Source organism: Ailuropoda melanoleuca, chromosome 17 (genome assembly GCF_002007445.2).
Source record: "Ailuropoda melanoleuca isolate Jingjing chromosome 17, ASM200744v2, whole genome shotgun sequence".
Taxonomy (NCBI): Eukaryota; Metazoa; Chordata; class Mammalia; order Carnivora; family Ursidae; genus Ailuropoda; species Ailuropoda melanoleuca.
The window spans coordinates 10,330,033-10,345,483 of record NC_048234.1 but is presented as its reverse complement, the minus strand read 5'-3'; the positions used below and the strand labels follow the sequence as shown (position 1 = coordinate 10,345,483).

Here is a 15,451-nt window from a genome sequence, read left to right as displayed (position 1 = left end):
AAAAACCCTTAATATTAAGTGACACATTTAGGGGCGATCATCCCACACTGCTCACAGCCTGTGGACAGGCAGAGCTAAAGAAAGTGGTTTTCTGTGGAGAGCATCTGACACGGGAACCAGCGTGGGATGAACAGCAGATGAAACGGGATGTTTCCAGAGATAAGACTTGAAGGACATGACTTGTCTTCAAATGGCAGAGGAGAGGTCATGGAGAGAAGGCCCAAAGGGTAAAACTAAGACCAGTGCGTGAAAAAAATGCAAGGAGCTGATCCAGCTCCACAGAAGAGAAGTGTCCCAGGCCCCACACTTGTTCAGAGAGAACACAGGCAGCTTCAGAAAGCAGCAAGTTCTTGCTCGCTAGCAGGCCATCTTCACTCACGGCAAACGTCTGAGAAGAGGCTTTAAGCTCAAGTGTGGTTGGACAGACGCCTATAAGAGCCTGCGAACTCAAGGACCGCATGAGAAGCAGCACCGGAGAGGTCATTATTAATGCAGGTTTTATTTTGGGATTCGTGAAAGAAATCCCACTTACCCATCTCAGAGTCACCTCCACCAGAGGAGTTCAACTTACGAAAAATCTCCTGCTTCTTTGATTTAACCATGGGTGACGTGTTTTCAAGCTTGGTGAAGAATGAAGGCAAGTAGCTTATACTCCCTGGCGAGCGGGAATCATTCCTGTGGGGACACAGTTGTGTCTGTTAGTAGCTCTGTTTCGTCATGTGCCCCTAACCCTGGGGACTTCCATGGAGTATGTGGGAGAACTACCGCTTCCCCACCCCGTGTGTGTGGTGACAACCGGACGTCAGATTTCAGGACACAAACTAATATGTTAGCGCTCTCACAAAATCAGGACAGGAATGGGGATGATCTAGGACAGAGATTCTTAACAAAGACCCAATAAGCAGCAAATGAGGTTAATGGGAAAATGTAGAAACAGCTCACCCCGCCATCTGCCTAAGAGCCCAGACACGGTATGTTTACAGCTGCCCCACAGACTGGGGACTATTCCACTAGCAGAACGACTCTGAAGTACAACACATTAGAACTAATGGCACTATCTGCCTGAAAATAGCAGGCGCTCATACGTAAGCAATCCGACCTGAGGCCTTCAAGAGAAGAGCTTCCACATAGAAATAGAACTGCCTCCACTACAACATTTCAGGCCTCCCACCCCATGAGCTGAGCTTCACGTAAAACCTTTCACAATCCACTCGAAGCCTCCTATGCTAACCCATCTTAAACAAGTTTCCTTACCGGCTCCAGACCACCAGTGGTCTAGCTAGAGCCGGAGATGGTAGCAAAGAACATGTGGAAGGCTAATCTGGTCATGTGGATTCACTGAAACTTAAGAATCCCTTCTGCATGTCAAGAGAGACAAATATGCAACAGAAAAAATAAGTAAGATGTGGCCCTGTCCTCAAAAAACTCACAAACTTAAGGGAAAACATGTAAACATATCATTAAATGTAACATCATCCCCCTTTCCAAAAATGGTTTTTCTTCATTTCCTTGAAAGGTACCAACATCTATTTGCCTCCCCGTGAGTACGTATGACACGTAAATATCCCAGAGCACACTGTAAGGAACGCACCAATGGCAGTGAGACCTCGGTGTAAAGCTGGACCCTCCCTCTCTATCTGACCGCGGCAAATCCGGTCTTCCCCTCTCAGAACATCGCAGGTGCCATACACCAAGCAAACCACATTCACAGGGACTGAAAGGCGTTCCAGGGACAGCAAGCAGCTGGTCGTGGACAAAGAAGGGTCAGGGTGCAGTGGCAGAAACTAGGTGTGGCAAGAACCTGCTCACAGAAACTCAAATGCCAACCCAAGGACTTGGCGCTTGAGTCTGTGAGTTTTAGACGAAGGCTCTAGGGAAAGTGGACCAGGTCGAGGCCGAATCGAAGGTGGCTAATCCAGATGGGAATAAAAATCTAGTAAGAATTCACAGGGGTCGGGTTAGGGTTAGAAACAGGTAAGGAAAATACGTGAAGTAGTCACTTCCCTCGCACGTACAGCCCACAAGGCTCGGTACCTGCCTCGCACGCAAACAGTGGTTGGATCAGAGGGTGACCACACGGATAAAAACGTGTTTTAAAAAAACAGATCTAGGGGCGCCTGGGTGGCTCAGCCGTTAAGCGTCTGCCTTTGGCTCAGGTCATGATCCCAGCGTCCTGGGATCGAGCTCCGCATGGGGCTCCCTGCTCGACGGGGAGTCTGCTTCTCCCTCTCACGCTCCCCTTGCTTGTGTTCCCTCTCTCACTGTCTCTGTCAAATAAAATAAAATCTTAAAAAAAAAAAAAAAAACCCAAAAAACAAAACCACCATCTAGAAGGCTTAATTTCAAGAAAAATAATGAACACTTTTTTTCCTATAACCTATTTAAGTATCACTTTTTCATTAAAATGCGCTAGCATTAGATCACCAGGGAAACAGACTGCAGGGTCCTTCAAGACTCCTATCCTGACACACAAGCAGAAGGGAGAAGAGGCACCGACCTAAGGAAAACCGAAAGCACATCACACGCACGCACGCACGCACACACACGCACGCACACACGTGGGAGCTGCCGGACAGGAAGACAGCTGGCCCCTCACCTCTGTTCTGCGGGCTCTGCTCCTCTCTGAGACAGTAGCAGCATGCTGTCCTGTTTCTCATGCACAACTGGAACCTGGGGCGGGGAGATGGGCTCGTAGGACTCAGAAGGGACGTGACTCCTCTCCGGGGATTTTCCAGGCCTGACATTGTAACACAGAAGGTATTAGATTGTGTTCCTAGGGCCCACCTACAAATGACCCGAAACAAACTGGTTCACTCATTACTTCACTGAGGAGAAGGAATAAAAGCTAATTTTTATCAGCAAAAAGATGCCTCAGGTTTTCATTATACACCTGGTTACCAAAAAGTCTGTTGCTGCTGCTTTATCCACGCATGCACACCAAGCACCCCGGACAGGCAGTGCTCCGCTGGGAGGTCAAGGTCACTGTGTGCTTCGCCATCACACCCCACCACCCCAGTGAGCCCTCCAGGCTTTCACTGCTTACCAGGTCTTTCCCCATTAAGTTAAGAGAAAAAGGGCCGGAGTACCAAACTGAACCCTGGGCGCTTGTCCCTAAGGAAGTCCAGACAGGCTCGAGTTACACCCTTGTAGGGCTAGGTGGTTCTCTGCAATTTACCGGTCTTCCTCTGGCTACCATGTTGGTAAGAACAATGTGAGAGACACATACTGTTTAGACCAAAAAAAAAGTTTTTGGCTTAGTGATTATACATTTAAGAGCCACCCGTGACCTTTGAGTATAATTATATATGGGTATACGCCCTGTCACCTCCTTTCCCAATCAACCCCATCCAATTTTTACAGGTGGCCATTTTTGACCATTTTTCTTTGAGTTCTTTGGTGGTTACCACTAAAAATCTTACACTTTTCTTGATTTATCAAACTTGAAACAGTATCTATCACCTCCCTTCATTGAAAGATGAAGAACTTGACTTGAATATACATTAAAAAGATACGGTACCAACTGCCCAGACAGTGAACATTCCAAGAATATACAGAGGGGAAATCCTCATTTGTATTTCTCAAGGAATGAAGGCAAATAAATTTTAGGCGTACGTAATGAATCCCCTATCTTGTAGGGGATTTGTAGAGAAGAACAGTAAAACAACATGTTTTACTGTTGGGAAATGAACATAGAGTTTGAAATAAAAGCCATACCTTCCCCTGGATTTGTCCACAAGATTTTCTGGAGAGACCCTTGACCCTGGTCTTTGATGGTGGACAGACTGAGACTGGGATTCTGGGCTATAACGATTCGATGTTTTAGTCCTCACGGGCGTGGACACCACAGCAGAGGGTGAATTTTGGAATGCAGAAGTGGGAGGCTGCTGGGGAGGCTGTGTGGAAACTTGATTTCTAGCAAAATCTTGTGTGATAATTTGCTGTGAATGAAAAAAGAAGGAGCTGGTTAAACCCGTTGAGTACTTGCCAAAAAATGTAGCATAAAAAAACCTGGACAGCTTTTTTGTGACTCTCTGTGAAATGTGCTTTCTGCATTGACCAAAGAAAGAAACATGAACAGAATCACTTACACAGATGTGATCAGCGAGCGTGATGAGACGGTGGGTCCTGGGCACCTGCCCCACCGCGTCGGCCTGTGAGGAGGCGGGCAGCTGCTGCTGCGGAGACAGTGGTTCCTGCTGCGGTCGGTAGTGATGTAATGGTCCTTCGTACTGTCTGGTGGCTTCACCTAACGGAGGACAGACAGATGTTTTACTCAGAGATGCCCCAGCCTTCCTCTCATTATCAAACACCAAGCAGAACTCAGAGGAGCACATACGAATGATGGGATACCTATCTCTACACAGAATTCGTTATCTGAATCTCGAAAGGAAAAACACTGACTAACAGGAATCAGGACTAGTGTAGAATGAACTGTGAGAGCGTAAGTGGGCGAACGAACCAGCAACTGTTTCCTGTATCATTAAATACGAACAAAGGGGTGATCAAGAAAAGCTGAAAACCAACTTTCTGTGAGTGCGGTTGTGCCTGTCTCTACAACAGACTCCTGTAACGATGACTCTGGAACAAAACCAGACCAGTTCGTTCTTAACGTGGTCCAGACGGGATAATCAGAAGCCGACGACAGAGCAGGTGAGGAAGCACGTGAGCCGGCGGCTGACGGATACATACTGTCTGCCTGCGCCGCCTTCACCACCTCCGGCTGGTAGGCCTGCAGCTTCTCTGGGGGCGGCGCCGGGGAGCCGGCGGGGCTGATCACCTCGATAGCGTCGCCGGGGGCTTCATACCGATGAGAAGATACTGGAAGAAAAGCAAAGAGTCTGATTTTAAAACGAATCCTGGGAAACGTTTCAAAAGTCCAAATTCTTCAAACCTATTCACATATTTTTGTTTTTTATTCTCAGAAATGGTCGATGATAAAAACCAACCAGCTCAATGCACTGGTCGCAGCGGTCCGCAAGTGCTCCCCCTGGTTCTTAGTCTCTGTAGGGACCCGGGCTTTCGGACACCGGGTGGCCCCTAGGACCGTTAGGAGAGGCAGGCTGGGGAACAGATCTGTGACGCTCTCCTGGGAGCTGGAGAACACCGCCACCAGGAAGGACACTCCTCAGGGGAGGCCGAACAAATCAGAGAATAGATCACAGTTCACCGTCTCCAATGATTAAAATTCCAGGGGACAGTCGGCTCTTAGAAAAACCTTCAGGCTACACGGTTGCTTCATTGCCACAATCCTATTAAAGCTACAGATGAAGTAACATCATATAACAGTTTTCATAAATCACTGGATTACTGCAAACAAAAAGTATTACTCCAAATGATTTCCCAGCATGGTTACACTGTGAAAAGACACAGAAATGGTAGGGAATGTCTGAAAAGCAAATTCAAAGGATGCCCACATCAGAGAAGGCCCCTCCTTTAAGCACAAGTTCCCAGGAAGCCTGACTGAGGGTCGATGCAGCAGGGGTCCAGGCCGCTGTTCACAGTCCTGCTGTGGCCTCAGAGTGAGGCGCCAGGCACACGGAACCTCCTGCTCTGGAACCTTCTGACTTTAGCGTGTACTCCACATCTACAGGCTGCAAAATCTGAGAAAACTCTCAGAGGCTCAAAGGGTCTATGCAGCGCTGGCTGGAGCAGCAGGGCAATCAGTCCATGGGTCCTGGACACAGGGACAGCAGCTCGGGATGACCTCTATTACCGGGCTCCCACCAAGGTCCTCCAGCACCCAACTGAGCAGCCCTTTCTTCCTACCCCTTCACCAAGCCAGGCAGCTTGCAATTAGCTGGGTTCTAGTTCACTCAGGAGAAGAGAAATCTGGTAATCAGGATGGAAATGATCTTTCAGGAACTAAAATAAATAACTGTTTTCCAAGTAATTTAGACTACTTGCGACTTCGGTATCCACTGGCATTCATCACTGTTTATGTCCCCAGCACCCTGAATCTGCTCACCATATCCAATATACACTCCCTAGAAAGTCTGAGGCTAAACTGTCTTCCCCTTCAGGGGGAAGGAGGCTCTGAAGGGAAAACTGAAAACCACACTGAGTAACAGTAAATAGCCTGTGGACTCCACGCAAGTCATTCGCCCAGTGATAAAAAAGATAACCCCACTCAGAAAAGACAAACCTTCTATTTTCAGACCTTCCGAAGGTCAGACTCCTAGAGCAAGATCTGGTTTGTGATGCTAACTGAAAGGGGTGCTAGCGAGTGACTACAGCGCCGTGCGCCCCGGCACCCTATAAGCCACGGGCTGGATGGGTCACCAGGTGTGCTGGTGACCCCCCTCCAGGCCTGCTCCCGCAATGGCAGACCCTCAGCTAGCAAGTTTCTGTGCGTGAAATATCTGTTTTGCAGATGTTCACCCTTCCAGGCGAACACAGGTTTTCTGTCTACACAGCAGACTACCAATCTGCCCCCTTCTTTCCAAAAAGCTCAGCCATGGGGTAGATATTTACCCAAACAGATTATAAGCAGGCACAGGGAGAGGTACAAAGAATTACGCATTGCATTGCTCATGCATAAGAAATCGCCAACTCTCCTCAATTTCATTAACAAGAACAAAAGAGAGATGCCCACATATGGTTAAATTACTTCAAGTATTAGCAGGTACTTGCTTAAATACCCGATTCTTCCTTCAGGAATTCTATACAGAATTTAGACAGTCGTTAAAAATAATTTGAAATAACTCTTCCAGCATTTTACTGTAGATTTGTGAACTCTTACGGACTCACAGGATAGATGTCAAAATGACTAACGAGACCTGATCAAAATCCAACTTGCAACGATAGCAAACTGGTGGTCACCAGAGGGGAGCTGGGGGAAACCAGGAACAGGGATGAAGGGTACACTTATCACGCAATGCGCACCGAGTCATGGACAGAAGTGCTGAATTGCTATGTTATACACCTGAAGCTAATATAACACTCTATGTTAACTAAACTGGAATGAAAGTAAAATTTAAAAACAGTTTAAAATAAAAAGAAACACATGAAAACAATTGTAGAAAATGAGCACAGAAGAGGACGATATGCATGAAGGAATAAAAATCACCAATACACATATGAAAAAATTTTTTTTTACAGATCCAGCTTGCAAAAAAGGTGTAACGTAAATACTACCAATGACCAGCAATACAGTGGTCTCACTTTTTTAAAATTTGTGTCTTAGTAAAAGGATATAAGAGGCTTTGGGGTATCAACTTAAATACTGAACCTCATTCCAGAAAACGCTTCATAAGAGGCCTTGGTAGCCTCTCTGACCTCTCAGAGGCCCAAAAATGTTCATGAGCTCCGCCCTACTTTACAATTTTACCTCTATACAGGACACAGTGTTTTCATGGAAAATACCTTTGACAGGCATACTTAGGAAACTCTGAAGTTTAAATCATCATGACAAATAGCAGAAGAGACATTTTTGCACTACTAAACCACAAAACCTTCCCGTTACATTTACTCTCAGATCAGGATTTTCTTTGTACCATATTGTTCTGCTTTACCGAAAGAATAAAGTAATTCTTTACTCAGAGATCACATTGCAAAACTCAGATTGAGATACATACAGCTACTAGAAGAGTCTGAACTTTGAGAGCCACGTTCCCTCGCATCCTTGTCCGAGGCAATTTGCCGGGTGATGATCACGTCTATGAAGTTAGCTGCAGTAATGGTAGTCTTCCCTCGGGTCCTTAGCTCTTCCTCATATCTGGATTTTGGAGGAGGCCCTTTATCTTTCCCAGCCTCAGAATAAACTACTGAAGAATGAGGCTGGGGCTTGCCACTTGGAAAGGCTGCAGAAGTGTACAGACACTGAACAGATCTCTTCTCCACCTCCAGGGTTTTCTGCTCTAGCTGCTGTTGTTCACTAACTGCGGCTGACCTGCTTCTCAAATTTTCTTCTAACCTGGAAGCTTCATGCTTACTCTCTTTTGTTTTGGAAACCTCCATCTGGGGGGCGGAGGCTGCGGCGTCCACAAGGGCAGCTAGGGCGTCCGCAGCGGTGCTGTAGCGGGAAGCCGGCAGGCCTTGGCTTATGGACGGGCCCCCGGCGGGCAGCGGCCTGCGAACGAAAGCAAACCACACAGAAGTCCGTGAAGGGCAGGCTCTGCTGGGGGTGGGCTGGGGTGGCGGAAGGGGACGCTGCAACCTGACTGCAGGTCACACCACCGCAGTTACACGTCTCCGAGTGTGCGGGAGCCAGAGACCGCTGCGTTCGGTCAAAATGCTACACGGGACTTACATGATGCGGAGCTGAGCGCTTGGGTCCAAAGGTGTGATTACACTGGTTCCATTGGTTCCCTGGAACACGCTGGGTCTTTGCTGCAGCATGGTCTCCTGAGCTCTCACTGAAGGGGACGGGGAGCGGACATATCCATGACTGCCAGGTCGGCTGGGCTGTTCTGAGCCTGTGAAGGCAAAAAAAAAAACCCAAAAAAACAAAACCAAAAAAGAAGAAAAGACAAGACATAAGGAAAAAGCTAGAGACAGCGACATATAGGGGCTGTTCATTTCCTAATATTCCTAAACAGAAAAAAGGTAAGAAACCTGAAACCCAGGCGCTTATGTCTGAGGCCTTTCTAGAAATATGTTGAGTTTCTCGATAAAGATGTAATAAAACCATACTAGCAACTCGAAACAAAAACATCAACTATCATTTACTGTCACTTCCATTTATGTGACAAGTTTCTACAGTGATTCCTGAGAGAAACAAAAGGAACACCAACAATCACATAGTTGGTCCTTTAACAACAGGGGTTTGAAGGGCACGGCTCCACCTACACGTGGATTTGTGTTTTGAAAAATCAGCACAGTACAAGTGTAGATGTATTTTCTCTTCCTTTCGATTTCTCATTTTGTCTCTAGCTTACTTTACCGTAAGAATTCAGTACATGGTACACAGACCATACAAAACACGTGTCAGTCAGCTGTTTCTGTTCTCGGTCAGGCTTCCGACCAATAGCAGGCTGTCAGCAGTTAAGTTCTGGGGAGTCAGAGTTATGGCTGGATTTTCCAGTGCAGGGGGGTGGTGTCAGCTGCCCTCCCTCCAATCAGATAAGTTCATCTCAGATTTTTCCTCAGACTTTGGTGTGCTGATCGTTTCCAGAATCCCATTCGGTACAGCCGTCTAAGTATCGTGATGGACACGGCACACTGCCGCCAAGCCCGGGGTCTGAGCAGCTTCCTCTCACCGCAGCTCTCCCTGCCCCGCTCCGCCTCTGTCCTCCCCAGCGAAGCCTTTCTCACCGTGCTCTCACCGTCACTCACGCCGCCCTCCCCAAAGGCTCAGCTCCGCAGCTACACTTCCCCAGCCGCTGAGACTATTTTGTTCACTGACCTCAGCTCTCCCATAACAAAGCCACAGCCACTACTCCCTGCGAAGATCTCAACCTCCCTCTCTAATCACTTTCTTCTCTGCCTCCTCTGTCCTTTGTCCTCAGAAGGGCTGGCCGTTTTGGCTTACGCCCCTACATGCACAGCACGGACCACTTAGCACAAGCTTCTCGGCCATCTTCTCCCTTCTGACCACACAACAGCTTATGTAAGCATTTCTGTATTCCCAGAAGAGGAACTGCTATTAAGTTTTTGTGCCCCTGCAAAGACTATCCCTGTTTACACTGCCACTGACGATGTGTGAGAGCCCGTTTCTTTGGACACAACAACACAGAATACTTATCAATTTTTTAAATGTCTGATGGAGTAAGATGGTATTATACCACCTTGAATCTGCATGTTATTCATTAATGGGATCACGAGCATTTTTAAAATATAGTTCCTACCAAAGTGATGCTTTCTTTAATTAAATCAATGTCCATGGTTTTTAAGCCACCAACATATAATCAGTGTTAGGGTGCTATTTCACAATTCACTAAAGCCTTTCCTGTGGTCAGACACTTAGTGATTTTTGACTACATACAGTCAATAAGGTTATGGCTCAATGTCTCCAGGCTTTGCAAACCACTGATTTATTCCACATAAATCCTCAGGAATGACGTTACTGGGTCAGATACAAAGACCAGCTCTGGGCCCCTGCTCTATACTGCCACCACGTCCCCCTGACTGTGAGTGTGAGAGCCTGCCTGCCCGCCTTCCGTCTGCACCCACCTCTCTGACCGAGTCTCTGGTCCCCTCTGCCTGCACCTCTAACACCCCTGCCAGTAACGCCTATGGACTGAGCCCCCACCTCCCCACACACCGGACGCTTGGAAATCTCATCCAAGCCAGAGTCACGGCCCTTGCAGGGGACTCCTAGGTCACCATGTTCAGCCTGTCTCTTCTCCTAAGTGCCAGATCTGTCTGACAACACAGACATGGGAAGTACTTTCCTTTCACTGATGGAACAGAACGCAAAATGACAAATCTACCACGGGTTACAAGGAATGTTCCAGAGATGGGGCAAAGTACGTCCCACAATGAAACTCCCTCCCTCTCCTTTCCCTACTCCTTTCCCTACTCCCACTCTATCTTCTGTGCAGACACCCCCCTACCCACTGAGTTACGGCCCAGTCCTCTGCATGCACGGTGATGCGTTCTTCCCGGCACTTCCCTCCCAGCCCTGCCCAGCTGCAAACATCACCGCTGCCAGCGCACACGAACCACAGACACGGCCTCGCTGTCCTCCTGGTGCCACCCCACGCCACCCCCCAGGCTTCTAACCCCCCTCAAGCCTCTCTCGTGTAAGTGCCCCTCATCACGTCACCAGCCTCCTTGCCGAATGGCAGCGCCTGTGATTCCCAATGTCACCCCACCCTCTCCCTGTACGGCCATCTTCCTCACACCCCACCTGTGCTCGGGCCACTCTCAGCTTTACTGAGCTCCGCGCCCAGGACCTTCGGGCCCAGTTGTAGCCAAATGCCGGGGCCCAAAAACAACGACGCCTTCCTTCCTCGTGAAAACCTCAGCTTCCTGCTCGAGTTCATGTCTGCGCCATTCCCACTCCTGCGGCCCTCTGGCCTGTACCTCACTTAAGGCGCGAGACGACTTTCTAGCTCCTCGTTCCTGTGTTTAAGATCACCCGACGCCCCGTCGTACCGATGACCAAGGGGTGTCCACGGCACGAACAACAGCACGCCGCTCACCTGGCCGAAGGTAGAGGTCTGAGGACGCGGCCGCCGCGATCCGCTCCCGCTCCTTCTCCCGCTCCCGCTCCCGCTCAGCACTGGCGGCCGCCGCAAGGTGTGTCGAGTGGCCTATAAAACATAAAAATCGGCAACTTAGACACAAGAACACCAACCCATCAGATATGAACAACTTCCACATTTTTAAGTGAAAATTTTTCAAAACATTCCAAACTTAAGATGTAGACAGTTTAAGAGTCTTGAATGACAGGTGACACCTAACACAAGCTTCTGGGATGTTTCTGGCGTATCTGGTGACAGACAGCATGTAACAATTAAGTATTCAGCGAAAAATAGCAGACCAGGGGCTCTCAGTTGGCTGAGTATCCGACTCTTGATTTCAGCTCAGGTAGTGATCTCAGGGCGGTGGATCGAGGCCCACGTCGGGCTCCCCCCTAAGCAAATTCTGTCCCTCTCCCCCTCCTCATCCCCCTGCTCTCTCTCTTTAAAAAAACCCCAAAACCAAAAAAACCCAGCAGACCAAATGGGGGAAAGTGCCCCAAACGCCTTCAAAGGCTACGCTGTCAACACGTAAGCACGCTGGTCCTGTCAGAGGGGGATGTGACCGGCCTCTTACCTGGAGACATGGACGCAGAGTTGTAGGGCCTGGGCGGGAAAGTAATCTGTGTGCCAGGAATATAAGTGATTCTGTCCATGGGAGGAGTACTTGTCCCCCCGGGATGAGGCACTAAAATCGCCGGAGGCATGTTGGTCAGGTCAATGATTCCTGCTCGGACGACAAAGACAATAAAAGGATGTTAAATGTCCGTTTTTCTAGAGATACAGAACTGTACGTGGCTTACTGTACGTGGCTTTTCTAAATCGTTTCTCTCTACAACCCAACGATACTTTGCATACAGTATAAATAAAGACTGTTAAGATCATCGTGACTTTGGAAGACCTTTAAATATACACAAGGCTATGACATCCTGTGCCCCATACGAGTCACCTCGGAGCACGGACAGATTAGGAGACAGCAAACTGATAAAACGAGGACTTCAGGTAGTTTGGTTACGGCAGTGTTCTCTGAAACTCCCCGTCTTGACGCGTTCTCTGTCCGCCCCCGAGGGCTACAAGCTACAGAGGCAAGGACAGGGCTGCCTCTTCTTTCGTTCCACCGTTCACTCAGCAAATACTCATCGATACTCGGTACACCTAACGCATCGTGGGAAACGCGAAGGCAAAGACACGCACCCCTGGTGGCTGGGTATGGGAGCCCCAGCTGCTGCTCCCGCGGGGAGAGGCCTCTGGCCACGTCCGGGCGCAGGTTCACCTGCATCTGCTGTGAGGTAATGTAATCGTTGAGGATTGTCTGTCTGGTGTTCTCCATGGCGTAAAGCTGGTACTGGCTGGGGTAGGCGGGGGTTGGGGAGAGCTGTCTCTGAAACAGGTAAGCGGCGGCTGCTGGCGGACAGAATGAGAGAAAGGCACTTAGGGGAAATTCGTTTGCTGAACACCACCCACAGAAAGACGTGCGCTCCTGCTGTGGCGCCCACATGCGCGGGCAGCTTTAGCGTGGCCGGGACGCCGCGGGGAGTGACGGAGGTGCCCGTTGCACCCGGACACGTCAGCGAGACGAGTACACGCATTCTAACGTCAGACGTCACGGTAAAGGGGGGACAACTAGGCCCGGGACGGGCGAGAACATTTTCGCTGGAAGGACAGGAGCTAAGGAACTTCTCAAGCAGCTGCGCTTTCGATCCTCGCCACGCAACATCACTACACGTTCACCTAGGTCTCCACGAGCTGCGTGTGCAAATCAAATTATTTCTGTAGTACTGATCGTTCAACACGACCAAACGTAAAGACACGTGAACACACTTTGTGACAAATAATGGATTTCCTGGGGCTGAAAATGATTCGTCTACAAGCACTGAATTAGTGCGTGTGTTTAGAGCAGAGATGAGCCAACTTATTCCATAGGAGGCCAGATGGTAAACATCTCAGGCTCCATGGACCATGTGTCTGCTTCACCTACTCCACCCTGCCACTGTTGCATGAAAGCCGCCACACACCGAACACCCACAAACGTGTGCCTGTGCTCTCACGAAACTTTATTCCCACAAATGGGCAGCAGCGGGATTTGGCCCCTTGGCCACAGTTTGACAACGTGGGTTAGAGCACGACACGAGTTGCTAGGAAGGGGTAGGTATGTATGGCAAAAGGAAGAAGGTGACGTCTCTCTGCTCAAAACATTTCAATTCAGCCCAAGCTCAAAAATAACAAGCAGATAAAATGAAGGACTATGAGAAGTACTACATTAAAATATACACTTTCAATTTTGCCAGAAAACTTAAGTGAACTATTTTATATATTTAAATATATTTAAATATATATATGTGTGTGTGTGTGTGTGTGTGTATACACATAAGTATATATATACACACACATATGTAAATATATAAAACAAACGGTTAGTTTTCCGGAATGTTTGCTTCCCCTTTCTTCATCCAGAACTCCCAGCAGGGGAAGTCTTCCCGTGGACTCTGTGGGAACTTCTGCCTCAGTTTTGGGAGACAGTCCCTGAAGAATTACGTGTAAACTCATCTGAAACCTAATGTTCTCAAGTGATAGACAATTTGATGCCACTGATACAACCTCCAAAAAAGCAAATATTTTCCACAGGTACCTTGCTTCTATAAAATGTAAGTAACCCTTAGAAATCTTGGCATACTGCTAATGAAAACCTCCTCCCTAAGGACCACAGTAAAACACGGGTGTCCTGTGTCCCAATTTCAATTTGAAGGATGTAACAAACAAGGAAGTTAGGTCGGAGAAGAGGTATGAGCAGAGAACACACATCTGAGGAGGGCTCAGCGGGCAAGAGGAGCAAGGATGAAGACGGGGAGGACAGAGTGCAGCTGGCACATGGATGGGTCAAGTCAGCCACCGATGTGCTGACAGGGCTCCTTCCCCTTTGGAGAGCCCGCTGCCCGTGCCCAGTGCAGACAGCTCTCCAGAAAACCTACAGACTCCTGCACCTCCAACACGTATAAGTATGTCCACGCACAGAGGGGTCGGTCTGTTCAAGAGTTCCTTCCAGTTGTACCTGCTAGTGTAATTATGTAACTTAATGAAGTCATCTGGAGGTTGTTGAGAAAAGAATGAAAAGAATGGTTTCTCTGGAAACTAAGTTGACTGCTTTGGAAAGACTCGATACAGAAGTTGAATCAGGTATGGACGAGAGAATTTTGAAAGACTGAGAAAAAAAATCTGCAGGAATTCTGTATTTTAATTGCTTTGAAGTGGTTTTAAATTCTAGCTTCACTTAAAAAACGAAACTTAGGAGCGCCTGGGTGGCTCAGTAGGTTAAGTGTCTGCCTTCAGCTCAGGTCATGATCCCAGGGTCCTAGGACTGAGTCCCACATCCAGCTCCCTGCTCAGGGGGGAGTCTGCTTCTCCTTCTCCCTCTGCCCGCTGCTCCCCCTGCTTGTGCTATCTCTCAAATAGATAAAATCTTTTAAAAAACAATAACAACAACAAAAAATGAAACCTGGAAGGAAACGTGAGTACCACTTATATAACAAAGACAAGGGAGAGATTTCATCAGTAGACCCTGCCCTTCCATCAGAACACTCGTAAATTAGTAACTACGTTGTAAATTTAAATGTTTAAGGTACGTCTGTGTCATTAAGAAATAATTCTCCAGGGGCGCCTGGGTGGCACAGCGGTTAAGCGTCTGCCTTCAGCTCAGGGCGTGATCCCGGCGTTATGGGATCGAGCTCCACATCAGGCTCCTCCGCTATGAGCCTGCTTCTTCCTCTCCCACTCCCCCTGTGTGTTCCCTCTCTTGCTGGCTGTCTCTATCTCTGTCAAATAAATAAATAAAATCTTTAAAAAAAAAAATTCTCCACACTGACCCACTTTTTCAATCAGCTTAGCCAACTGCCATACCTATTTTTTTTCCCAGTTCTGTAACGGGTGCTGGTAATATTTTGTTTCTGGATTTAGAACCGCTAACATGGGGGTGCGTAGGGTGTGAAGTTCAAAGAGCTGCCCACGAATGATCAATGCAACAGTCTGTATATTATACTTTAATAAATAGGGGTTGAAAGGTCATACAGGTGTATTATTTCTTTGCCACACCCCGTGCTTACCAGGATCCAGAGCCCTGTGAAACGGCATGGCCGGATCCAAGTGCGTGGCAAGATGGCTCCGATAAACCTCTCCTGTGCCGCTGCCCCTGTGATGGGCATCGAAGGGGCTGTGGCTCACTACAGGGTCCACCCCAGGTACTGGAGACTTCGCTGGGATACTCTCCCTCTGGGTAGGGGTCAGGGTCGATTTTCTTTCATGGTTGGTAGACTTGCTAGAGGAAATCGTAACTG

General features: G+C 48.2%; 1 protein-coding gene across 15 annotated transcripts in view; it reads right to left on the bottom strand.

Annotated features, from left to right (window-relative positions):
* NCOR1 (nuclear receptor corepressor 1) overlaps positions 1–15,451 on the bottom strand; it is a 144,181-nt gene that overhangs the window by 9,133 nt on the left and 119,597 nt on the right. For 10 of the 15 annotated variants that reach the window (XM_034646883.1, XM_034646895.1, XM_034646884.1 and 7 more), the window contains 11 exons: positions 15,221–15,448; positions 12,318–12,527; positions 11,701–11,850; positions 11,085–11,195; positions 8,249–8,414; positions 7,575–8,068; positions 4,690–4,818; positions 4,089–4,246; positions 3,715–3,938; positions 2,597–2,737; positions 533–675 (listed from right to left, as the gene is read on the bottom strand). In XM_034646883.1, coding sequence (XP_034502774.1) covers positions 533–675; positions 2,597–2,737; positions 3,715–3,938; positions 4,089–4,246; positions 4,690–4,818; positions 7,575–8,068; positions 8,249–8,414; positions 11,085–11,195; positions 11,701–11,850; positions 12,318–12,527; positions 15,221–15,448 — 2,154 coding nt within the window. The remainder of the gene's footprint in view (positions 1–532; positions 676–2,596; positions 2,738–3,714; positions 3,939–4,088; positions 4,247–4,689; positions 4,819–7,574; positions 8,069–8,248; positions 8,415–11,084; positions 11,196–11,700; positions 11,851–12,317; positions 12,528–15,220; positions 15,449–15,451) is intronic. The other 5 variants (XM_034646885.1, XM_034646892.1, XM_034646896.1 and 2 more) reach the window with 3 other exon arrangements.